Source organism: Narcine bancroftii, chromosome 6, assembly GCF_036971445.1.
Source record: "Narcine bancroftii isolate sNarBan1 chromosome 6, sNarBan1.hap1, whole genome shotgun sequence".
Taxonomy (NCBI): Eukaryota; Metazoa; Chordata; class Chondrichthyes; order Torpediniformes; family Narcinidae; genus Narcine; species Narcine bancroftii.
This window is the reverse complement of record NC_091474.1, coordinates 41,975,762-42,001,639: the sequence shown is the minus strand read 5'-3', so window position 1 is coordinate 42,001,639 and position 25,878 is coordinate 41,975,762. Positions and strand designations below refer to the sequence as shown.

The 25,878-nt window shown below is 41.4% G+C and overlaps 1 protein-coding gene across 4 annotated transcripts in view; it reads right to left on the bottom strand.

Moving 5' to 3' along the window:
* Nucleotides 1–25,878, bottom strand: part of slc35c2 (solute carrier family 35 member C2) — a 48,573-nt gene that overhangs the window by 5,295 nt on the left and 17,400 nt on the right. For 2 of the 4 annotated variants that reach the window (XM_069884801.1, XM_069884800.1), the window contains exons 2-7: nt 14,716–14,866; nt 6,240–6,303; nt 5,702–5,774; nt 4,558–4,726; nt 3,039–3,122; nt 175–350 (exon numbers count right to left, since the gene is read on the bottom strand). In XM_069884801.1, the coding sequence (XP_069740902.1) occupies nt 175–350; nt 3,039–3,122; nt 4,558–4,726; nt 5,702–5,774; nt 6,240–6,303; nt 14,716–14,866 (717 nt within the window). Of the gene's footprint in view, nt 1–174; nt 351–3,038; nt 3,123–4,557; nt 4,727–5,701; nt 5,775–6,239; nt 6,304–14,715; nt 14,867–25,878 lie in introns of those variants that run through there. The other 2 variants (XM_069884802.1, XM_069884804.1) reach the window with 2 other exon arrangements.

Sequence of the window (25,878 nt, the reverse complement as noted above, 5' to 3'; positions counted from 1 at the left end):
TTTAAAAACAATGAGAACATCATGAACAGCAGGCTGTGTTGAGGGCACTGCTTGTGGCCTTGTAGAAGGTCTGAGAAGGTACGGGGTTTGAACAGGTAGCCATTTCCTTTACAGCACCCAGTGTCCAGACAAGTATAAAAGAATATTGTAAAAAATAAATCTCAAGTGGCTCACCTTAAAAATACCTGCAATAGATAGGGTCAGGCTAGATGTTTTGGCAACCAAAAGGAATTCTGAGAAGCAGAGTCCAAATGCTAGAAATCCTCCACCAGCCAAAATAAGTAGCATGTGTAGTAAAGTTGAGGTCTCATGGTAGCGAAATAATTTCTCTGAAGTAGACAGGCTCAGTCCTTGTGAAAGGGAAGCTCACTGTTATACTCAAGATCACCCAAGCCATTAAAGATTTTGTTCCAATTAAACACATTTAGAATTTCATGGCCTTGCAATGCACAGCACAAAAAAGGCCACTTGATCTAATTTTCCACCACCTAACCCTCTTCTTAATCTTGCACATATTAGCCTTCTCTTCTATCCCTAATGTGTTGACATACCTTTGTTTAAACACATCAACACAAATGCTTCATTTTAGAGTTCCACATTTGCAGGAAGTTCCACATTTTAACCTCCCCTTAGGAAGAATTTCCTGAATTGCTCCCCACAAATTTGCAGAAAACAAAAGCTGTTTTTAACCATGATGCTTATGGGATTCTTTCTCCATCAACTTTGGCACTATTCCAGTATCTTAGTGACGACCAGAAGAGAACATGACAAATTTAGTACAACAAAAGTCTCAAATCTATAGCATGGTTTGCTTGTCTCAATACATGTCAAAAATCAGCTTTAATACAAAGTTAAGGCTGATGTTACAGCACAATAAGGCAGTGGTGTACTTCTGGAGCCACACTCTATTAAAGCAAGACCACCCTGAATTTATAACGTACAGTTAACACAAAACAGCAGAAGGAAATCCAATAATCCAAGATCACTGGGATTTTGGTAGTGCTGGGATGTTAGTCCTTCTTTTAAAACTTGTGTACAGGAATAAAATAAATTCTAGTGAAGCTGGTGATTTTGAAGCGAGCAGGGGATGCAAGTACCTCAGAACTTGTCTTGGGGCGCATGCTTCGGTGTTCTGAACCCCAACCCTGGATCAGCTGTACACCTGGCCCACGTTCCAGACCTTTACCCCGGCCACATCAAACCCTCGGCCATATTCCCGTTTGCAACTCTGGACTGCTGTCTCACATTCCAGACTAACAAGGGAGCCAGATGTCAAATCATTAGGATTTTCAAACATCTGGATGCCACATAATTGGAATTTTACTTTATGTGACAACAAGCCACATATATTGAGATGGTAGAAAAGATCATAGGTTTTCCCAAATTGCAGGTTTTACGGAGAATCTGAAAGAAAAAAAAGAGGGACAGATGGGTACAATGGATGGAGGGGGTGGGGCACAGCACATCAGATGCTGTTGAAATGTGGCAGAAAAATTGAAACCCAAAGGCGAGATCGCTCAAATTTTGAAAGTACATATTTGATAGAAGAGCTTTTACCTTAGAACCTAACATAGAAAGATGTGCTTCAGCTGCTGAGTTTTTAAAATCGCATCTTTTGCTACAGAAAGAGATAGAATTAACAAGAGAAGTTAATGAAAAGCAATACAAGGAAGTGACAGAGATGGTCTTTATAACTTTTACAATTGAACTGGTAAGGTCACGGAGGTGCTGCAAATATGGCTGGGGTGCTTATACTGTGGGGAAAAAAAGAGGATGGAAGGACAATGAACTAGGTGCTTTGATCTCTACACCAATGGACATTGGGCCTGACTTTATTCCACCTCACACTCCAGAAGTTCACTTGCCAATTCCCACAGACCTAATGTTCTCTCATCTTCCAACCCCATTCCTAATGCTCCCACAATCCAGTAGAAATATTCAAAATTTGCATCAGAAATGGATACAGTTTCTATGCAATTCACTTTCCTCCAGGTCTATATTAGACAGAGACCCAAGATCTACTGAATACCAGAAGAGCTTCTATTTTTATACACCCTATTCTTTAATTCATTAAGATCAAATCAACTAAACTACTTTGACAAAGAAAGAATTCTTTAGAATATTAAGATTTTATTGAAATATAAAATAATTTATAGCAACTTGTGACATTTCAGGACGATGGCTATCCAAAATTATGAAGAGTAGATATATTTCCTGAAAGAGGTACCTAAAACAAAAGGGGATAGGTTTTATGGAAAGTGATTACGGGTTTAGAGACTGACCAAGAATGTTTTCACCTTGAGAATGGTTGAAATCTGGAACCTATTGCCTGCCACAGACTTTCACAATATTTAAGAAGTATCTGGATCAGCACTTGAATCACAGAGATGCTGGGAAATGGAATGAGTATGTACCTTGATGGTCGGCATGAATACTGTGGGCTGAAGGGCCATTTCTGTGATACAAGATGGCATGATTCTATGACTTCATGAGAGTTACAACTTGGGCAACAGTCTTTCTGATGACTTCAGATTGATGAAGGTCAAAGGACCAGAAGAACGAAGTTTGGTTAGAATGAAGATGAGGCCTAAGGCAGCAGCAGAGTAAAGGTGGTCTGAGCAGGCATTGCTGGAGGTTGACAGCAGAGGTAAGAGTCTATCTGGCGCATAATATCCTTCATCGTGAAATATTTCAAATAATTGGCAGCTAAATACTGGTAGCTGGAGAGACAAGAACTGCAGACAACATCAATGGAGAGAAAGGAATGTTTTGGGCCAGTATTCTTGTTGAGAGCAAAGTGGGAAGGGGTGATAGTGATAGCATAAAGTCAGTGGGGGGGGGTTGGGAATGAGTTAAAAGATAATAGAACACTGCATAGTAAATGTGGGAGAGTGGAGGACCAGGTAGGGGATTATCCAACACAGTACACACCACTGGTGCAGCTACAAGTTACCAGATGCAGTGATCATAATGAAGTTTGATCTGTGGCGTTCAAGATCATCAGAACACTGGCCACTGGGCCCAACTTCCTGACCTACCTTCACTGAACATAAACAGGGGGAAAAGACCAATAAACATCAGAGGCTGGAGGTGGTACATGGTGTCAATAGGATTCTGTAGACCTAAACAAAACAGTTTCAAGTTCAGTTATAAGCTGCATGACATTTGACAGATAACTACATTAAAATATCAGCTACATTTAATACTAATGCAATTGTTAACTTAAAATTGGCAAAATAGTGGTGAAAGTACATAAAGGAAACTAGGGCAATAACCAACTACAAAATTCAATACAAGTAGCACAAACAGGAGATCTGTTAAGATAAGAAACATATCCCTCTCTGCCAAGGATATAAGCTTAATACCAACTACCTCCATGCTATAGTGATTTGCTCATTAAATACTTGACAGTTTCTGGAAATGGATCATATCCTTAAACACTTAGTTTACTAGTGGCATGAATTTGTGAATCATCACACAAGACATGTGCTTTCCAATGTAACAATAGTGACTTTTTTTACTTGAACTGAGTGGCTTGAAATTAAACTGCCTTGTCATCAACTTAATACCAAATAAGACAAAAAAAATCTAGCTTTTAAGTTCTCATTCACCTGAAACCTGATCCAGTGTCAGATGAAACAAGCACACAAAACATATCATTCTCATCAGCTCTGGGTCATGAAATTTAATTCTAGGAGCTGATGATGAAATAAACATTGTCCTAGCTCAACAATGTCTGCAATTGACTTAATTATTAATAAATGTGATTGGACAGAGTATTCAGTATTCTTCCCATTTTCTTTGGACCTTATTGAGGATAAAGTAACTCATTTACATTATATCACATGTCTCAGTCATCTATAATTTGTACTGGAGCATTAAAAGACAAGTACACAGGAAATCAAAATTACAAGTGGTTTAAAATAGGAAAGGTATAAAAAGGAATGGAATATGTAACCATTTTAAAAATCCATTTAGACCACAGTTTAAATTCTGGACAATCATTATTGGAACAGTAAGGAGATGCCAAGAGGAGGTATTAGGGCCAAGATTTATATCATGAGGCCAGGTTGCAGTTCCCTTGAGTAGAAATATTTGGGGGTGATTTAATCCAGGTATTTAACATGATTGAAGAAGCTGACAGGAAAATTAATCGTTGGGGAACAAGCAAGGGGCATAATCATAAAGTAAATGACAGGCCAATTAGAGTAAACGTTGGGAAGCACTTCTTTATTCAAAAGATAATGGAGTTTACAAATAGATCATCCAGAATTATTAAATGGCAGAGCTTAAAGACCTGAATAGCCTGCTCCTGTTGCTAATTTGCATGTTTCTGCATACTAATCATGATCTAATTCAGATAGGTTCAAGTGGTTTACCATTTGTTTTGAATGCCTACATTTAGAGTTGCACTTGGGGCACGAAAAATTTGAATTTTCCGTTACGCCCTATAACTGTTTTCTTTGACAATGCAGGCACTTTTGATCATGTTTTAAGCACACAGTGGAGGCTGACCAGCAGAAATTAAAAATCCCATGAAAAAGGCTTCAGAATTACCTAGATCTGCCTTCTGAGTGAGAATCTGTGTCAGTGTCCATCGTATCCCACCGATGAAGGATGCAATCAATACCAGAATAAATCCTTTTAAGTTAAACTGGGTTGACTTGTAAGTAAACATGAAGAGGCCTCCAGCTATTAACAAGATAACAGCTAAGAGCCATGATCTCTGAGAATATAAAGAGCAATGCAGGAAAGGGATTATTCAATAAATGAATCCACTTGATCAAGTACATTGATCATTAAACCATACAGACAATAATATTAATTTTATTGGTGAAATACTGTACTCTCATCCAAAACAAAACTGCTCAGTTTGCCTGTCTTCAGATAGCCCAGGAGAGGGACTAGTTGGTACATGCAAACATGAAGTTGACTCGACTGGAAACTGGAAGAGCAATTTAGGTCACGAAGTTTGCATTTACTGCATTTATGAGTTCTCCATTTTTCATGCTCTATTTTCATTTCAAGTTTCTCAAATTTTGATAATTTTTTTCACTTAAGTATTCATGAAAATGAAACTTAAGGAAGGACAAAACATTTCACAGGGTGAACCATACAATATAGAAGTCTATGAAATCTTGTTTGATCCTTTAGAACTGGGAACTCCTTGGTTATTTGGTACGACTCACCACCTTCCAAAGCTGCCAGTTAATAGCATGTTAATCTTTTACACTCTACTGTCGGAGAATAGGTCTCATGCTCATCAAATAATTTCAGTTTTGTGCTAGTGTTCAAAGATTATGCTCAAGACAAACAAACTGCACAAAGGACATCAGCCTTAAATCAACAAAGAGTTGGCATAGAATTCACTTATTCGAAGATTACATTTTAACATTTTACAGAACACTCTGTACAACCTCATTTAATCTAGCCAACTTCAATCTTTTCATAAAAATTGCATAGTTCCTCTTCCCTAATTCTTTCTTGGGTTGAAATCAAAATGACACATAACTGATCTTTTCAACAACTTCAGAAAAGTGGATCATATCTTAGACTCATTTTTTAATGCAAACCTGTAAAAGTTAGAAGCTTAAATGCTTTTAAAACCATGAGTCTCAAGGAAACTTCCTGAAACGTTTTGCAATTATTCATGTAGTTTCAGAAAGGGGTTTAAACCAGTAGCTGAAGTCACAATGCTTACCAATTTTTCTAGCTTGAATATGACTGCAAAGAACAGAATAAACAAGACAGCTGTCGACTTTGTCATTGTATACCTAAAAGAAACAAGTTATTAGAAATAATATAAAAGGCTCAATACCATATGAAAGTTAATAAAAGTAGCATTTTACTCAATTAAAAATGGTTTTTGTTGCATCACAATGCTCAACGAAAACTGACAGGAAAGATAATCAAAAGCTTCATCAAAGAAGTAGGGCTTTTAATGGGCCCTTAAAGGAGGAAAGGGCAGAAGAAGATATGAGGAGGGAATTGTTTAGAGATGAATTCTGAGTGCACTGAAATTGTGTTCTATTCACGACTGATAAATATTATACAAGGACGAGGGAAACCAGCACTGGTTGGACTATGATTACAAACAAGTGCCATGGAGCATTTGTTACAAACCTTGCAAAAAAAAAAGTTAGAACAGCTGATTGAAAATACAATATTCAAATGGCTAAATCATGGTGACCATTGCACAGAATTTATGATCAATCTCAGAACCAAGGCAGGGGACTTACAGTGAAACAGTGATAAATATGAAACTCCAATTAGACAGTCCAATGTCCAATGCAGTTGCCAGGGCTGCAATAAAAAGATTTTTTTCAAATAAGAGAGATAGGGGAAAATTAGCACAATTAAATTAACCAGTAGTTGAACTTCCTAGCCATTGTTCAGTATTTGTTAGCTTTACATTGTAGTACTCTTTCTTTTTCAACCCTCAACCCCCACCCCCACCCCTTTCCCACTATCTTTCCCTAGAGTTCCATAATTTTCTCCTTTATTTAGGGGGGAGGGGGAATTATATCTCTAATGAATCCATTTCAATACCACTAAAATCCTCACAATGCATTCACCAAAATTCAATTCCATTGGTTTCTTTCCCCTTAATGGCGTAGAAGGATATGGACCAAAGAACTCATAAAAAGGCCCTTTGACCCATCTGGTTCACACCAAACTATTATTCTGCCTTGTCGCACTGAACTTCCCCCAAACCATAGCCCTCCGTGGCCCTCCCAAATACATACATATCTAAATGTTTCTTAAATGTCAAAATTAAGCTCATATTCACCTTCAGCTGGCAGCTCATTCCACGCTCTCACCAAATGGGACTTGCCCATCATGAACATGTTGGGCAGAAGGGCCTGTTCTGATACATGACTGTGGTCCCTGATCTTGGTTGGTATCATCTAAACATTTCACGAACCATTTCCATGAATTACAATTTATTTTCCATTAATTTCAAATGAAATTTTAGTCTTTGGATCCCTCCATATATACAGATAATATTCAGCATACCACATGCACGTGTCTCCCTGGTCAATCAACAGCACTGATTCTCCAGTTTTTAAAGAGTTATCCTGGTGCAAAGTTCTGGTGTTTTTTTTCTCTTATACTATGTCAAGAATTCTTCCATCCTTTAAATTCCTAACTCTATTCCCACTTCACTCTCCTTTGCTGCATTTTCACCATCAGTCATCACCAAGAATATAATCTTCATTCTTTCATGCACCCACCCCAATCCTCAGTTCTTTGGCCAGGAGTCTTCCATTGAAGAAGCATTCCATCTGCAGAATTCTCATTTCATCTGGATCCCTCCCTCCATCGAATTCATTGTGACCTGCCAGTACAGCATTGGTTAGCTCAATTATTCTTCTCCCTTCATTCATTTATGAAATTGAAGCTGGTCGCCCAATTCCAATCCTGACATTATAACATGTTGACTGCTTTATTACTTTCCATGGATGCTGTTCCTTCAGCATTTTGGTGTCTTGTACCAAGAAGCACTGCTGGAGTTTGGTGACAGACTTTGGTGAGAGGCCAAGTGCCAAATCTCCAACATTTCCTTTCTTCTTCTTATGGACCTCATCGCCACTAACAAACATCAAACTATGTTATTCCAGATCATCGCCGTCACTCAGAACAACGAATCAAATTGCCTTATTTCTACCTTCTTTCCAAACTTCCTGTCTCAGCTCCAATATTTACCTCCCTGCACCCAGTCTTCATTATAAATATCAAACTTTTTTGAAAAAGTCTTCATTGTTTGCAATAGATTCCTTATTTCATAAGACATTGGAGCAGAAATTGGCAATTCAGCCCATCAAGTCTGTTGCACTCTTCAATCATGAGCTGATCTATTTTTCCACTCAGCCCAACACTGAGAGACATCTTGACAGGTACTTGAATGAGCAGGGCAGAGATATGGAATTAATGCAAGGCAAGTGGGATTAGTATTGATAAGCAGAATAATGGGCATAGAGACAGTGGACCAAAAGGCCTATTACTGTGATTCTATGAGTCTAAAATTCACAGTGCAATAATTCTTCACAATTATATAGAGAAGGGTGGAAATACAGGTATATCCCACTTTACAAATACTCACTTTACATAAATTTGCTTTAACGTAAGGATTTTTTGCTTTTACAAAATAAGTGAGCCGATATAGAGACTGTGCATATACCCCGAGCAGCTCCTTCTCTGAAAACTACCCCAGCATCAAGGCACTATAGCTGGAACTGTGTCTGCGAGCATCTGTGCTTTGTTTCAATTTATATTGTGCATCTGTTAGCAGGATGTATCCCAAGGCATCAGAAAAGCCCAAGAAAACCTGCAAGGGTGTTGTGAGTGAGAAAATAGATTCAATGGGACTCAAAAGCAAGGAATCTTACACCATCAGATAGTAAATAATTTTATTAACAAACAACAAGTGTGGTAAAATGGTGACAGGATAACACATACATGCCCAATTTATAGTCTAGCATGGGAAAATGGTAACATTAATAAAATACGATTTATAGACAAACATAGGAAAATGGAAACAGGAATAACACATATGCGCACAATTTATAGAAGACAGGTGTGGGAAAATCTCAACAGGGATAAAATACAAACACACAACTAGCTGGGTACATATCTTCTTTTCTTTGGCTTGGCTTCGCGGACGAAGATTTATGGAGGGGGTAAATGTCCACGTCAGCTGCAGGCTCGTTTGTGGCTGACAAGTCCGATGCGGGACAGGCAGACACGGTTGCAGCGGCTGCAGGGGAAAGTTGGTTGGTTGGGGTTGGGTTTTTCCTCCTTTGCCTTTTGTCAGTGAGGTGGGCTCTGCGGTCTTCTTCAAAGGAGGTTGCTGCCCGCCGAACTGTGAGGCGCCAAGATGCACGGTTTGAGGCGATATCAGCCCATTGGCGGTGGTCAATGTGGCAGGCACCAAGAGATTTCTTTAGGCAGTCCTTGTACCTTTTCTTTGGTGCACCTCTGTCACGGTGGCCAGTGGAGAGCTTGCCATATAACACGATCTTGGGAAGGCGATGGTCCTCCATTCTGGAGACGTGACCCACCCAGCGCAGCTGGATCTTCAGCAGCGTGGACTCGATGCTGTCGACCTCTGCCATCTCAAGTACTTCGACGTTAGGGATGAAAGCGCTCCAATGGATGTTGAGGATGGAGCGGAGACAACGCTGGTGGAAGCGTTCTAGGAGCCGTAGGTGATGCCGGTAGAGGACCCATGATTCGGAGCCGAACAGGAGTGTGGGTATGACAACGGCTCTGTATACGCTTATCTTTGTGAGGTTTTTCAGTTGGTTGTTTTTCCAGACTCTTTTGTGTAGTCTTCCAAAGGCGCTATTTGCCTTGGCGAGTCTGTTGTCTATATCATTGTCGATCCTTGCATCTGATGAAATGGTGCAGCCGAGATAGGTAAACTGGTTGACCGTTTTGAGTTTTGTGTGCCCGATGGAGATGTGGGGGGGCTGGTAGTCATGGTGGGGAGCTGGCTGATGGAGGACCTCAGTTTTCTTCAGGCTGACTTCCAGGCCAAACATTTTGGCAGTTTCCGCAAAGCAGGACGTCAAGCGCTGAAGAGCTGGCTCTGAATGGGCAACTAAAGCGGCATCATCTGTGAAGAGTAGTTCATGGACAAGTTTCTCTTGTGTCTTGGTGTGAGCTTGCAGGCGCCTCAGATTGAAGAGACTGCCATCCGTGCGGTACCGGATGTAAACAGCGTCTTCATTGTTGAGGTCTTTCATGGCATGGTTCAGCATCATGCTGAAGAAGATTGAAAAGAGGGTTGGTGCGAGAACACAGCCTTGCTTCACGCCATTGTTAATGGAGAAGGGTTCAGAGAGCTCATTGCTGTATCTGACCCGACCTTGTTGGTTTTCGTGCAGTTGGATAATCATGTTGAGGAACTTTGGGGGACATCCGATGCGCTCTAGTATTTGTCAAAGCCCTTTCCTGCTCACGGTGTCGAAGGCTTTGGTGAGGTCAACAAAGGTGATGTAGAGTCCTTTGTTTTGTTCTCTGCACTTTTCTTGGAGCTGTCTGAGGGCAAAGACCATGTCAGTAGTTCCTCTGTTTGCGCGAAAGCCGCACTTTGATTCTGGGAGAATATTCTCAGCGACACTAGGTATTATTCTATTTAGTAGAATCCTAGTGAAGATTTTGCCTGCAATGGAGAGCAGCGTGATTCCCCTGTAGTTTGAGCAGTCTGATTTCTCGCCTTTGTTTTTGTACAGGGTGATGATGGTGGCATCACGAAGGTCCTGAGGCAGTTTTCCTTGGTCCCAACAAAGCTTGAAAAACTCAGGAAAAAACAATACGATACTGGCCACCCTCCATTCAGTGCAGTCATGGCTCTATTCTACTCAGGACACTAACTAAAATGCTCCCAACCCTTTACCAGTGCACATTATCAACGATTTTTCCAGTACCGTTCCACAGTACTCAGGCTAGAGTGAAGCAGGGTGGTCCTCAAAGATAGTAAAGAGGGAAAGCCGAGAACACATGACACTCTTTATAGTATGAGAGGGCTGTGGTGTCCAGCCCAGGTAATTTACAGGGACCCAATGATGCTGTGCCAGCAAGGACTAATCAATTACAATACTCAATGGTCAAGTACAGGAGGGCTAGAGGGTCCAGCCCAGGTAATTTCCAATGGATCAGTACCAGCTTTTAAGTCTATTACAAAGGCAAATGATCCAAAGCAAAGTACAAAGATATTTGAATTAGCCAATGGCAAGGTGTGCACTAATTAGCGGCCGGAGTCCAACCTTGATTGACAGGTGATGCGACTTCCAAATAAGTTTCAGATGGAAAGGACATGTGACCTCCTGCAATATACATTTTCCAGACAGGCAGGTAGGTCATGTTTCCTCCACACAACAGGGTGCTACGCTTAATGTAAAACACAATTAAGCATTTGGATCATGGTAAACGAAATAAAGACGTTGTTAATGCGTTGAACTTGCCTGCTTCCATCATACCACAGAGAGAAAAAAATCTTGAAATCTCCTGAAGTTACTATTGGTTCTGCTAGCAGGAAAGTGGTCTCTTTTAGTCGACATCCAGCAATGGAGAAAAAGGCAAGTCTATTGCTTGAGTGGATTGATGAGTGTACAAAGTGTACTGTTCCATTAAGCTATCTTGTACCTAAGGAGAAATCAGTCACTTTTTTTTTCATAAGCTGAAACAGAAAGCACTGAACAATGGTGATGAAAGTGGTGCAAAAGTGGAATTTAAAGGTAGTCATGGGTGCTTTGATCGATTTTTGATATGAGGGCAGCTTCATAACTTAAAAGATTATTAGAGAGAGTGCTTCAGCTGATACTGAAGCTGCCGAAAAGTTTCCAGAGGAACTGAAAAAAATAATCAAAGAAGGTGTTTATTCATATCAGCAAGTGTTCAACTGTGATGAAACTGCAATTTAATGGGAAAAAATTGGCAAGCAAGACATTCATTTCGATAGAAGAAAAACAGGCTAAGGGACATAAGACATCAAGGGACAGGTTAATGTCTATTATTAATGCCACTGGTGATGCTGTTCTTAGGCATCTACTGATGTACCATTCAAAAATCCAAAGGCACTTGAAAGGAGGTGATACACTTCCTATTGTGTTTCGACCACATCCAAGCAGTTAGAAGATAAAAGATATTTTTAAGTCATCCAGAAATGACAATTATTAAGGAAAAGAACCTTTGCTTTTTCTTAATTAATACAGGAATTCTTAGCCTTGCAGATAAACAATTAACAGAAAGAAACCACAGTTCATGTTTACTGAGAGAAGACTCATTAGTCTTTTCAGACAGCAAAATTGCAATTTTTTTTAAACAGAAAAGTCTACTTCCAAACTAATAAGCTGTTTGTCAGGACTTACTCCCATTCATGTAAATGGCTCACTGATAAAGCATTGTCAGAATTTACTCTGTGTGTGTGTGTGTGTGTGTGTGTGTGTGTGTGTGTGTGTGTGTGTGTGTGTGTGTGTGTGTGTTTGTTAAAGATTTTATTAATACTTCAGAGTAATAATTAGTATTTTATAATTAAATCTAAACCAAAATTACAGGTAGTACTCAAATTCCAACCTCAGCAAGTTACATCCACCTGCACCTACGACTGCATTTAAAAAAAAATCTTTATTAAACTACTGTACAAGTACATACTTTGTTTTAAAAGTATTGTATACAGTGGAACCCTGTTATAACACCAATAAAACGGGGTCGTGCTAAATCAGGGTTTCAATAAATCGTAGTTGCAGCTGAAATTAAAACAAATTAATTTTTAGTCCCCGCCCCTTGCAACAGCCCAAAGTCCCCGCTCCCCATGGCAGCCTGAAGTTCCCGCTCCTGGCGGTAGCCCATAGCCCCCACTCCCCGTGGCAGCCCGAATTCCCACTCCCAGCAGCAGTTATCTTTATTACTGTACTCTACAAATGTTAACATTCTTCATTAAAAGTTCATTTGTTGAAAATTTTCTAAAAATTATACAGGTAATCCCCAACTTGCATCCAATCTGAGTTACGACCAATGCTTCAGTCCCAATTATGGTTGTAAGTTGGGGACTACCTATATACAGAACACAGATGTTTGATATATATATTAGAGATAAACCCTCGAGAAGTTACCTGAAACTTAAAAAGGATTATCTGTATATTGTGTGTAACTGCTTGATGTCAGTAATTTACATTCTTAAGAAAGAACCACAATAACAAATGTTAGTAAGGAACTGGAACAATTTACCTCAAACAATTACAAAGAAACTTGTTTAGCAACTCGTGAGAAATGTGCTGCCAAAATATATCATAAATACTGACCAAATCACTGTGATCTTTGAGTCAGGGTCGACATTGACAAAGGTGACACTGTTTACCTTGACTTAGTATTCCTCACACCTGCTATCGTAATGCAACAAACTTGTTTGTATGCTCCGTGGTTCTCTTGTGTATTTTCTGTCTTGACAGCGCAGGGCAACTATCACAGGGACACCCAAGTGATTTTCTCTGAGTACATGAGTGGATATATGAGTCCTTTTGTAGAAAGATGCTTTAGAGAAAATCACATCGATAACAGATATCGTGTGATTGTCGATAACTGTGCTGCTCATCCACCTCGCATTACTGAGTATGGTGGTAACATTCGTGTGGTGTTCTTACTGCCGAATATGACATCGCTGGTGGAACCATGTGACCATGGCCTAATAGCCACAATTAAGACTTACTACATGCAAAGTGTGATGCTTTCTATTATGAGAGCCATTAACAGAAAGGGCAACTCAGAGCATCTTTGCAAGGGATCTGGAAAGACCACAATATAAAATTGCCAATGGCAGCCTTGGAGATCCTCTTGATGGGCTAACCGTCTCCATGAGAAATGGCGTTTGGAGGAAACAGTGTCCCAAAGCGGTGAACGATTTTCAACTCTTCAAACCAACGACAGTAAATACAGAAATAGTGAATTTGGTTAAGGAGGCTGTGGAAGTTGATGACTATGGATGTTGAAGAGGATTTGACATCCCATCGACCAAGAACTGACCTGATGCAATTGCAAGAGGAAAGGATATAAATTGAAACTGAATGCCATAGTGAACAGACCAAAAGTGAAGTCATTCAAGAACTGAATGTGAAACACTTCCCGCGCGATTTTTCACCATGATTGACAGTGCTGCATATTGCAGTAAGTATGAATTTAATTTTGAAAGGGCTCATAGTTTTGGGACAACTTTGCTCAATGCTTTGTGTGCCTTAAAGTTAAAGAACCGTATGATAGAAAAATGCATGAGGCTAAACAGTCAAGCATACTGTCATATTTCAAGCCTTCCACACCAGTCACAGCAGATAACGAACCTCAACCTTCGACATCGAAGCAAGCTGACATAGAAGTAGATATTAGTAACATGACAGATTCAGATTCAGTCTCCTGTACCTCCTCCACACCAACCTCCGAAGACTGGGCCTAACTTCACTGTACATTCTGCACATTATTTCTACTTTATAGGCTGTGTATTTATCATATCATTCCTGCTTTTAATAAATATTAGTATTATTTTAGTTTTCATGTGTTGTTTGGTATGATTTGGTAGATTATATTTTGGGTCTGAGAACACTCAAAAAAAATTCCCATAGAAATCAATTGTAATCACTTATTCACTTGATGCCATTTTGGCTTATGAAAGGTTCTGTAGGAACCCTACATTTTCTTAAAGCGTCTATACCTATGAGCTGTTTTCTTGGGGTGGAAGATGGACTAAGAGGTGTTCAAGGATATTGCTACAACATGAAGATAAAATTATTACTTGCATGGGGATGGAATGCTAGGACTGTCACAAAGGTTCAGGAAACATTCTGGCTCCATTTTATTTTCATTTAATTTAAAGGTATAGCACAATAAAGGGCCCTTCTGACTCATCTCGAGTCTGTGCCACCCAAATACACCCAAGTGACCGATTAATATTCTAATCTTATACATATTTGGAACATATTCTCTCTCCTAAGGTTATCTGTGGGACTACTTGAATAAGAGAAAGCCAATTAAGGAACCTTAAGGAATGTTAGCTTAAGTGACTGCAGTCCAACAAATGAAAAAAGTTCTCATGGCGTGGGATTTGATCTTCATTTGTGTCCTTGTGCACCATTTTCAATCGGTACAAGCATCAAAGACTGCCATTGCTTGATGTGGATCAATAAAGCAAGCTGACAGGAAAACAGAGTAAAAAAATCGTACCTGTGGCAGCAACTCTCTTCAGATATAGTTTCCATGACAGACAAATGTGTGGCTTGCCAGTATACCATGAGGCGATTGTTCTACTTATTCCAGAGAACACAAAGATCATCACCAAATGAACCAAAGTCATGAAGATAGGATATTGAAACCTCTAAAAGATAAAGGAGAAATTGCTTAACAATCATTTAGATTGTGTAAATGTCTAGTATTATCACATGAATTTTGGATAATGTAGTGCTTATCAATGCATTTTAGTGATTTATCAAGATATATAAACCCATTCACAAAGTAATTGTGTCATTTTAATATCAAGAGATTTCATCTGCCTCAGAACCTTGGTGAGGTCAGAATCTCGGATGAAATTCCAAGTTTTTTTTCACCTTTAATTCAAGAATATACTGCCAAGATCAGCATTTAAAAAAATTAGAAAGTCTGTATCACAAAACTATTTGTTTTTCCCTGTGGGGTAAAATGAGTGATTTTTTTGAAATAACAATAAAGTAGAAAAGGAACTTGTTTTTCTCCTTTAAATGGTTTATTCTGACCCTAAAATAAAAGAGAAATCACTAGACTGTTTCATTAAATTGGTAAGAGAAAATCAGAATTAAACAAGAAAATCTGTAGATGCTGGGGTCTAGTACAATACACAAAAATGTTGGAAAAACTCAGCAGGTCACACAGCATCCATAGGATGTAAAAGACAGTCAAAAAGTTGGGCTTGAGCACTTTGTTGGGAATCTGGAGGAGCAGGTAGTTGCCTGAATGAAGAGGTAGGGAAGGAGGAAGGAAGGGAAAGGGGAATGAGTACAGGTTAACAGAGAAGAGAAAAATCAGAACTGATATCTACACAGCCACTTTGCAGGATGCATCAGTGGATAGCATATCTTAACTCAGTGGTAGCAACCTAGAAAAAAGCACACAACTTCACTTGCAAGTCTATACACTGACCTTAAAGATCTATTCATATCTAAAGTCTAAGATGAAGAAAATTGTTGTTATTCTCTTGTATTACTTTCTATGGGTATTACCTTGACTCAGCAGGAAGTTGATCAGAACCAACTCTCAGTACCTATGCTTTGACCACATGAACTGCTTTAATGGTTTAGATCAGTGGTTTTCAAACTCACATACCACTTCAAATAATCCCTATGCCAGGGATGTCAAACTCAAATTCACGGAGGGCCAAAATTAAAAACTTGGACTAAGTCGAAGGCCGAACTAAATATTTATTGAAAATTTTCAACAACATCTGCATGTTTTCTCTTCTTTCAACATATGTAATGTTAAAACTTTAGGATATAACTTTAGGAGGATAATGTTACAGGTCAGGAGTAGGTAGCTCAAGTTCACCCTTTGCTTGACCTGAGGGAAACATATTTGGTCCCTGTGGAGATGTAGTCAGCATTCACAGGCTGTGTCCATTTTGGCCTGCATCAGGACTCAGCATTTCCTGCTCACTCCTCAGGCTCTAGGCCTCTATTCACCCTCGACCTACCATCCCTCTACCTGACCAGTCCTTTACCCAACCTCTACTCACCCCTCACTCCACTCGCTCTGCCTCTACCCACCCCATCCTATACACGCCCCTCTACTGCCTCTCCCCTCAACCTGTTCCTCCCTCTACCCGTCTCTCACCCTCTAATCACCCCTCCCCTACTCGCCCTGCCCCTCCCCTTTTACCTCTTCCCTATCCACCCCTCCTTCTACTCATCCCTCCCTCTAACTGCCCCTCGCACCACCATAACTTCCCCTGCCCATTACTCCTCACCTACACCCTCTGCCCACCCCTGCTTACCCACCCACTCAGGCCCAGCGCGCTGCCGATCAGCCTTTGCGGACAGCCACCATCTCTCTCTTCACGTGCAGGGCCGAACCAGCCGTCCCTGGGGTACGCGCGGGTGCAAGCGCTGAAGGCCGTGGCGACCGGGAGAAGTGCGCTCGCGCTGTGGAAGGGCCGTCCGGTGCCAGTCGCGCGGGGCTCGCGCTGCCTGGGGGCCGTGCGCAGCCTGCCATGCCTGTCGCGCCGACAGGAAACCACAGGCGCCCGCCAATCCGCCGCACCGCTCGACAGGTGGGAGAAGTGACTGGTTGTGCAGGGAGCCTTCCAACTGGCTTGCCGGCTGATGACATCGACAGACTTCTCGTGTTACAATTTCTCGTGTTACAATGGGGAAGGATGTGCAATGAAGGGGGAGGATGGTGGGGGTGACATTACCAAAAAACAGCATCGGCTCTCGCTGCAGGGTGGGCCACCTCTAATACATTTTTGAAATGATCTTGCGGGCCAAATATAATTATATCGCGGGCCAAATTTGGCCCGCGGGCCAGAGTTTGACATGTGTGCCCTATGCCATAAGTGCTCTGTGATTAATAAGGGATTATTTAAGGTGGTATGTGAGTGGGCAGGGAATGTTGAGAACCACTGCTCTAGACCCAATTGTTACTGAAATATTTTGCTTGAGAAAAATTGACACTGGCCCATTTCCTTTGGAGTTATGATACCATGCACATAACGAGTCCATTAGGTACAATTAAAACAGTGGTTTTCAAACTTTTTCTTTCCACTCACTTATGAAATCCCTTACTAATCACAGAGCAGGTATGGCATAGGGAATACTTAAAGTGGCATTTGAGTGGAAAGAAAAAGGTTGAGAACACTGCTTTAGACCTTTTAATTTGATCTATACCAGCACAAAAAAAGAGATAATCAGGCTGATAATTTTGCCTTTTAATTGCATAGCAACATGCAGAGGATTTCATAAACCACAACAACGACAGTCAATAAAAAGTTGATAAATTTAATATACTCACCCTCAAACCAAACATTTAAAATAATTAATTATTAATCCCAAATTGCCACATTTAGAAAATGCTCACTTATGTGCAGGTTTGGTGACTGAATTCAAACTCATCATTGATTTCAATGAAATGAACTAAGAGTGGCCCATGAATTTAATATTTTCTAAAAGGTGTAAGGTAAAACATCATGAGATGGGAATGTGTAGGGAGTTACCCTGTACAGGGCAGTAACAAGAAGGGGAGGTGTCCTTGTACTCCTGTTAGGTAAAACATCATGAGATGGGAATGTACAGGGCTGTAACAAGATGTAAATGCATCCTTGTACTTACAAGATAAGAGAGACATTGATGGATTGAGAGGCAGGAAGCTAGCAGGGAAAGGATAGCAACAGTTTTAGTCATTGGACAAGTAATGATATGATGATGTTCTAAGCATGTATCCAAGGGTATAAAAAATCACCATTTTGCTGATAACGGCAGAATGCATTCTCCGACTAACTTTGTTAGTCGCAAGTGTTACAATCCGGTAATAAAGAACAAAGAACCCTGATTTCGACTCAACCTGGTGTTTGTCTCACTCATTCATGAACAAAGCAGACCTAACAATTTGGTGACCCCGACGTGATGGGTGAGTGAACACTGGACGACGGTTTCTGTTTTTTCTGACAATCATCTCAGCCGGCTGATAAAAAGGTCCAGAGAAGCCTGTTTTAACAAAATTCTCTTTTTTTTTTAAATCTTTATGATTGTCAGTAAGAACTGGAGATCGGACAAATTAGACGACCACAATTGAAGGTCGCATGCCAGGATTGTAACACGTAAGTGATTACAGACAAGATAAAAGTCCTTAAGGTGTTTGAATGACATTTATTAAGTGCTTCGCAAGAAACTACTAGAGTTTAAAAGTCTTTATTGTGTCGTTGCAAAGTCCAATAGAGTGAGAAGGTGGTCTATAAACAATTGAGGACCTGAGTTTTCTGCCCTAAACTGGTTATTAAGAGGAGAAATCTCCCACGTGAAGGTTGGGCTTTGAAAGAAAACAAAGGTTCAGGCTTATTGGCCTCAATTGTATCTGAGAGACTGACTTATAAATGTCCGGTAGGTATGATAATGTCTGTACACTTGAGAAGTTAAGAATTTATTTCCCCAATTCGCCGTGGTGGAATACCACAGCAGACACTAGAGACCTTGAGACAACAAAAAAAGTACTCAGGGACGCCTGCCTGGTGAACAAGAACGACGACAGAAGGCTGCGACAGCTGTGACCGGATCAGGTAGGAGATATTAGTGAAAAAGTTGACAAACTCCTAAGAGACACCCAGTTTATTCGAAATACTTTTGATAAGTTAAATGAGGGTATTCCCAACATCACCAAGGAGATAAAGTTACGTAAATTCATAGATTGGTACAGGGAAACAGGACAAAAGTATAGCCCAAATATTTGGTTTTCTAGTTGTAATTTAACTTTCAGACCCCTTTGGGAAAACAGAGAGTGGAAAACGACCAATCAGAGTATACAGGACAGTCTGAAGTCAATTGGAGGACAAGACTTAGACTGTTCCTTTAAAAGATATTAGTCATCCAGCTTGCAAGGAGACATTTTTAAAAGCAATTTTCGTTGACATAGATCCCCTAAACGGACAAGAACCTAAATTAAAACAGGCATTAGAAAGCGGTCCCGCAGCTATGGCTGTACAGTTGCCTGCTAAGACTTTTGACCAAGTTATTAAGGAAATTAATCAGGAATTAGAGGAGCGAAATACCAGTAATGCGGCATTGGAAAAACAAAAAATGCTCCGAAAATGTGTAGACCGCTGGAGGAAGAGGGGTTGGTTACCCGGGGGCACTGAGATGTTCCTGACAGGTGAGGAAAAAAAAAATTTAAAACGTAGAGGCTTAGATAAGCTGGAAGAAACAAAACACAGAAGGGAAAGGAAAAGTGCCTGTTTCCAGTTTCCAGCCACGAAGTGTCCGGGTTTGCTCTCTCCCTCCCTCCTTTCACCCTCCCCCCTCTCTCTTCTCTCCCCCTCTCTCTCTTCTCCCCCCCTCCTCTCTCACCCACTCCCCCTCCCAATCCCAATCTGTGGCGGTGCTGCCCTGAAATCCCCAGGTTGGGCAGGGCAGAGAAATACAATTTGGTTTTAATTTTGTGCCCACAATTCCAGCTCCGCATCAAATGGGATCCTGTTTTATCCTCTCTCCCTCCCTTTTTCCCGCACCCCCACCATTGCGGGATCAGGGCAGACATTGTGGGCTGATGTGTAGCTCACTCGAGGTGGGAGGGAAGGAAGGAGTGATAGTTCCCAGTGGTGGGAGACCCAATCTGATCCAGACCAGTGATCACAGGATGAGAACCTTTTAAAACCTTTGAAACGAAAGTGTTAATCTGAAGACTTTTCTCCCAGTGGGGCCAGTGCAAGGCATTTTCTCTCTCTATCTCTTGTGCTCTGTGTATCTGCCTCTCTATCTCTTTCTCTCGCTATGCTCTCTCTCTCTCTCTCTCTCATAGTCTCTGGATGTATGTGATGTCATGTATGTACTCTGACAATAAATCATTTATAAGTGAGTCTTATACTATTATACAAACGGGACATAGAAAGGAAAATCTTTAATCGCGAGTCAGCAAAAAAGAGGGTGAGAGACAAGGAGATGCAGTACCGCGATGTCCTAGCTCTATTTGAAGAATTTGGTCTCCCTGATAACCCACCTATTATGGCCCCTGTAGAAATAGCTTGTAGACCCCCGCCCTATGCATATGTGGAGTCACAAGGTGCCCCTGGCACCCCAGATGGGATCCTGGAGTCACGTCCCTTATATCCAGATATTGAGACACTGGGGTGTGACAAGAACCTCGGGAATAGGGATACATCAGACGAGGTACAGGCCCCTTTAATAAAAATAGAAGGGGGAGTAATAGATGTAGAGACCCCTCTGGAGTCCAAGAAAATAGAAAAGGAGTTAGAGATACAGAAATGGAACATGAAAAAGGTTCAGGATAACATTAAAAACTTAAACAGAGATATTAATGTGCTGGGGCAGATCAGTGAGGATCAAAAAGAATTAATGGTAGGTGTATTTAAGGAAGTGGAAAAGATAACTACAACACTGTCAGGAGAAATTAAAGCTGAAGGAATGGTAATAGGAGTAAAGGACGAAAAGTGTAGTACAGATGAGGAAACGAGATACGATCCACCATGGGAGGAAAGTAAAAGGAAAAGACTCGGGAGGGAGAAAAATAGACATGCCTACCTGGACATAGTTAGGACAAAAGAGAAAGATGTGAAACAACTAAACTATGGCCGAAAAGATTATCTTAGAGATGAACGTGACCAATATACTTTTGACCCTGAGACATTGGAAACTGATAGGGACAGTGACAGTGACAAAGAAGAGTCAGAACAAGGTGGGATAAATAAATGCATGCCAAGAGTAAAGAAGGAGCAGAAATCCCCAAAATTGAGATATCAATGCCCATTACTGATCACGGGACGGGGAACTCAAAAATATGTACCCTGGTCACGAATGGACTTAGAGAGTTTAATGAAAAAACTACCTCCGTTGAGTAATGGGGCTAGTCCATGGATTTCTTGTTTTGAGCGAGAAACCTGCCAAGAACAATTAGCACTCGCAGATGTCAGAACTATCATGATAAAATTAAAGGCAGAAGGGGCCCTGAAGCAAATAGAGAGAATTGTAAGAAGCAGTAAATTGGGGGATGAAATAGAATTTAACCCACTTCGGAATAAATTTTGGGAAGCACTTAGAGAAACATTTCCTACACCCTATAGTTTGGATGCCTTGGTAACCCTTCAACTAAAGGAAGGAGAGACTGCACACGAGTATTTCACTCGAGCATGGGACTTATGGGAAACAGGGACTGGAGAAAGACCCGACCACAGCCCCTTAGGAAGGGCTCACTTTCGTAATGGGATAATAAACGGACTACCTGCTACGGTTCAAGCAAAATTAAGGGACATTGTGGGAGTAGAGACAATGTCAGAGGATTTGTGGAAAAGACACCTGACACATGCAATCAAACGACATCGTCAATCAGAGCATGCTAAGTCAGAAAGTGCGTCCCAGAAGGAGGTGGACAAAACAACCGATAAATTGGTGAGAGCCATAGAACATATAGGGGTTAAATTAGCGGCCCAACAGATAGTCCCACAGGTCATGGGGCCAGTGATAAATCCGGGACCCCAAGTAAGAAATGGTTGGGAAAGACAGCTAGGTACAATGTATAGAGGGGAACATGCAGTATGCTGGTACTGCCAAAATCCTGGACACTACCAGCGGAACTGTCCGGAGGCTGGGAGAGCAAGGGGAAAAAGATTACCCTCTATTAGAGGCTATCGGGGAAGAGGAGGAAACTTAAGAGGACAAGCAAGGGGTAGGGGTGGACACATTGATGGGCCCCAGAGAATCGGGGGGTGGCAGAGTGATCAACAAGTCCAGGCACCTCAGTGTAATGACTATATTGAGGAAGGTGCTGAATTTGATTATTGAAGGTGCCCTGGAGAATCAAAAATCACGCCTCCCTGGGAGCCACCAAAAATTTGGGGGACGGTAAATGGAGAAAAAATTGAATTTATGGTTTACACAGGGGCAGCAGTTACGACAGTGATTAAAAAACCCCCAGGGAGCACATTTTCGGGCAAAACATTATCTACAATAGGATTCTCCGGGATAAGGGAAACACAGCCCTATACAGATAACATCGACATGACATTTGGACGACAAAGGGTTAAAACGCCTGTCCTGGTTGTGCCAAGTTGCCCCATTAATTTATTAGCAAGGGACATTCTTACCAAACCAGGAATAACCATACAATGTTCTGAGAAGGGCCTTTGGTTAACATACCCAGGGGATACAATAAGAAGGGGAGGACAGTTTATAGTAATGACCCCATCTAACGCTTCAGAAGACTCTGTGGAGGTTAGTATTTTCTGGAGTCGGCTACTGTATGATGAACCAGGCCCAGGGCTGATTAAACAGTTTTTTGAGTGGAGGGCCAGTATTCCTCGGTATGGGGATTACCATTATCCACTAGATCCTATGCATGTTACATTAAACTACACCATCCACGCGGACCAGGAATATGAGGAGAGGTGGGACTCTCTAAAAGAAGGGAAGACAGAAACGATACATTGTCCATTTATCTTTGTAGGTAAGGAGGGAATAGCTGCTATGGTTGTCATGACAGAAGAACAAATGGAGTGGTTCTGCTTAGGAGTAGAAAGTGTGCCTCATGTGACCTTGGGTATTGACAAAGATCATCACGCTCGACAGCTGGGTCCGATGGTAAAGGAAGCGATAGGGTGTGAATACAGGCAGACAGAAATCCCGGGATATTCCACCTCGGAGGGAGGAAAATTTGTCAGACTGAATATTGAAGCATGGGACCAGGTTGTGAATGAGAAAGTAGAAAGAGACCGAGCCATAGAAGGAGAAAATATTGATCACAGAGACTCAGACAAATATCTTTCTAATCTGAGTCCACATATATGGACAACGGGGCCCTATGATGTGGGAGTAATAAAAGGAGAGGTATTTCTAGAATTGGCCAACCCCAGGCAGAAACCAATATGGAGAAAACAATACCGCTTGTCGCCCAGTCAGGAGGAGGGTATTAAAGGAACGATAGAAGGGTTAATGGAGTCAGGGGTTTTAAGGGCGGCACCTGACAGTATGTGGAACACGCCCATCATGCCTGTTCCCAAACAGGGTAGAAAAGACTGGAGGATGGTACACGACCTCCGGGAAATTAACTTGGCTACCAAGACCATCGGGAGACCAGTCCCAGACCCATATGTAGCACTTAGGGCTCTGAGTCCGGAGCACGAATACTATACTGTCATTGATCTGGCAAACGCATTCTTCTGCTTGAATTTAGCTGAGGAATGGCAAGACTGGTTAACTTTCACTTACCAAGCACATCGGTACACATACACTAGATTACCTCAGGGTTATAAGGACAGTCCAGGACTGTTCAATCAGGCCCTTAGCGAAATCCTAATGAAATTAAAGCTCCCGGAAGATGTTACACTGATTCAGTATGTAGACGACCTACTATTAGCAGGGAAAACGCCACATGGGTGCCTGACAGGGCAGCCAAACAGGTTACTGGTTATCATGAACATATACAGGGGATGATTTTGAGGTCCCATAACAAAAAAAATGAATCTGAAACTAAGGAGACTTGTAGCAGATTGAATGACTACACAGATGAGTTTTGTGGAGGAAGAGTGCTGTACAACTGGCTCCCCGCTAACTGGGATGGTCGGTGTGCTCTAGTAACCCTTAATGCGCCAGTGCTGATTGTCAAAAGGCAGGAGGGAGACGAGGATTCCCTAGAATTGCGCCACACAGAGAGTTGGCTGTGGAGAAAAAGGAGGAGTGTTGGACTCTTGGGGCCGGGAGGAAGGAACCCTGATGGGGTATGGATTGATGCCATTGGCCAAGCCCGGAATATTCCGGACGAATTTAAATTAGCCGATGAGATTGCAGCTGGGTTTGAAAGCTTTCCTGTTTTTAGTGCAATTTTTCCCATCACTGTAAATAAGAATGTTAATAGGATCAATCTTATTCACTATAATGTCCAGCGCCTTGTAAATTTGACCAGGGACGTTGTTGAGGCAATACATCAACAACTGTCAGAAACTTCCCTTATGACACTTCAGAATAGGATAGCGATTGATATGGTCCTGGCAGAGAAAGGTGGAGTGTGTGCTATGTTTGGAGATCTATGCTGCACTTCTATCTCTAATAACACAGGGCCAGATGGATCACTCACTAAGGGGTTAACGAAACTTAGGGCATTGGCGAAAGAATTAAAAGCCCAGTCTGGAGTCTCCAATCCTGTTTTATCCTGGTTACAGGGAGTGTTTGGGAGATGGAGCACATTGTTAGGACAACTTTTGCTGGGTTTGTTCATTTCTGTATCAATTTTTATCACTTGTGGCTGTTGTTGTATTCCATGCATTCGAACGCTGGTCACGAGGACCATAGAGAAAGCCTTTGCTGACCGTGATGAACTGCCTCCGAAATATCAAGCTGTGCAGGCTGTGGAGCAAGACTATCTCACATTACAGGAGGCGGAGAAAGTTGCTGAGATCGATCTGGAGTCTGAAGGGGAATGTGATGGGAAGGAGGGATTGTGAATTAGATTGTTACACATAATTTTAACCTTGCTTGTAACCTAAATATTATAACCTTGATTGTAGAACAAATATTATAACATTGATTGTAACACAAACATTATTAATCAGATTGTAGACCATATGTTAACTTGGGTATTTACTAATGTACGGGGGGTTAGCTAGTTTTTTGCTTGGGGGCAAATGGGATGAAACTTGTAAACGGGCAATGGGATCGGGGTGACGGATGGGGGGTGTACGCAAAGGAGGGTTGGGGGAGCCCTCGCCCACCAGCCGAACTACCCTGTGAACAGAACCCGTATAGAGCTTGGCAATAATAGGCGAAATAATGTAACGCGGTGGTAGCATAGTCAGGGCGAGATTGTCCTCTAAAGAGGACAAAGGAGGGATTGTAAGGTAAAACATCATGAGATGGGAATGTGTAGGGAGTTACCCTGTACAGGGCAGTAACAAGAAGGGGAGGTGTCCTTGTACTCCTGTTAGGTAAAACATCATGAGATGGGAATGTACAGGGCTGTAACAAGATGTAAATGCATCCTTGTACTTACAAGATAAGAGAGACATTGATGGATTGAGAGGCAGGAAGCTAGCAGGGAAAGGATAGCAACAGTTTTAGTCATTGGACAAGTAATGATATGATGATGTTCTAAGCATGTATCCAAGGGTATAAAAAATCACCATTTTGCTGATAACGGCAGAATGCATTCTCCGACTAACTTTGTTAGTCGCAAGTGTTACAATCCGGTAATAAAGAACAAAGAACCCTGATTTCGACTCAGCCTGGTGTTTGTCTCACTCATTCATGAACAAAGCAGACCTAACAAAGGTCCTCTGCTAACCTGTCCCTGTTGCATCATCTGATCACAATACAGATCCACAAGACCCAGGGAAACATGGATTTCTTCTCAGATCTCAAACTACTTCTCAACAAAAGGGAGATATAAATAATGATATTCACCATCACCTCCAATGTACATTCTTGAGACACTGGAGAAAATTCTGGCATAAAGGTCATGGTCATACAGTGTGGAAACATGGCCTTCAGCACAACCTGCCCATGCTACCCAAAATGTCCCACCCACACTTGTCCAACCACCTTGGTCCATATCCCTCTAAACCAATCCTATTTATGTATCCGTCCAAATTTTTCTTAAATTATTGCAATAGTACATGCCTCAATTACCTTCCTCTGACAGCCAGTTCCCCAC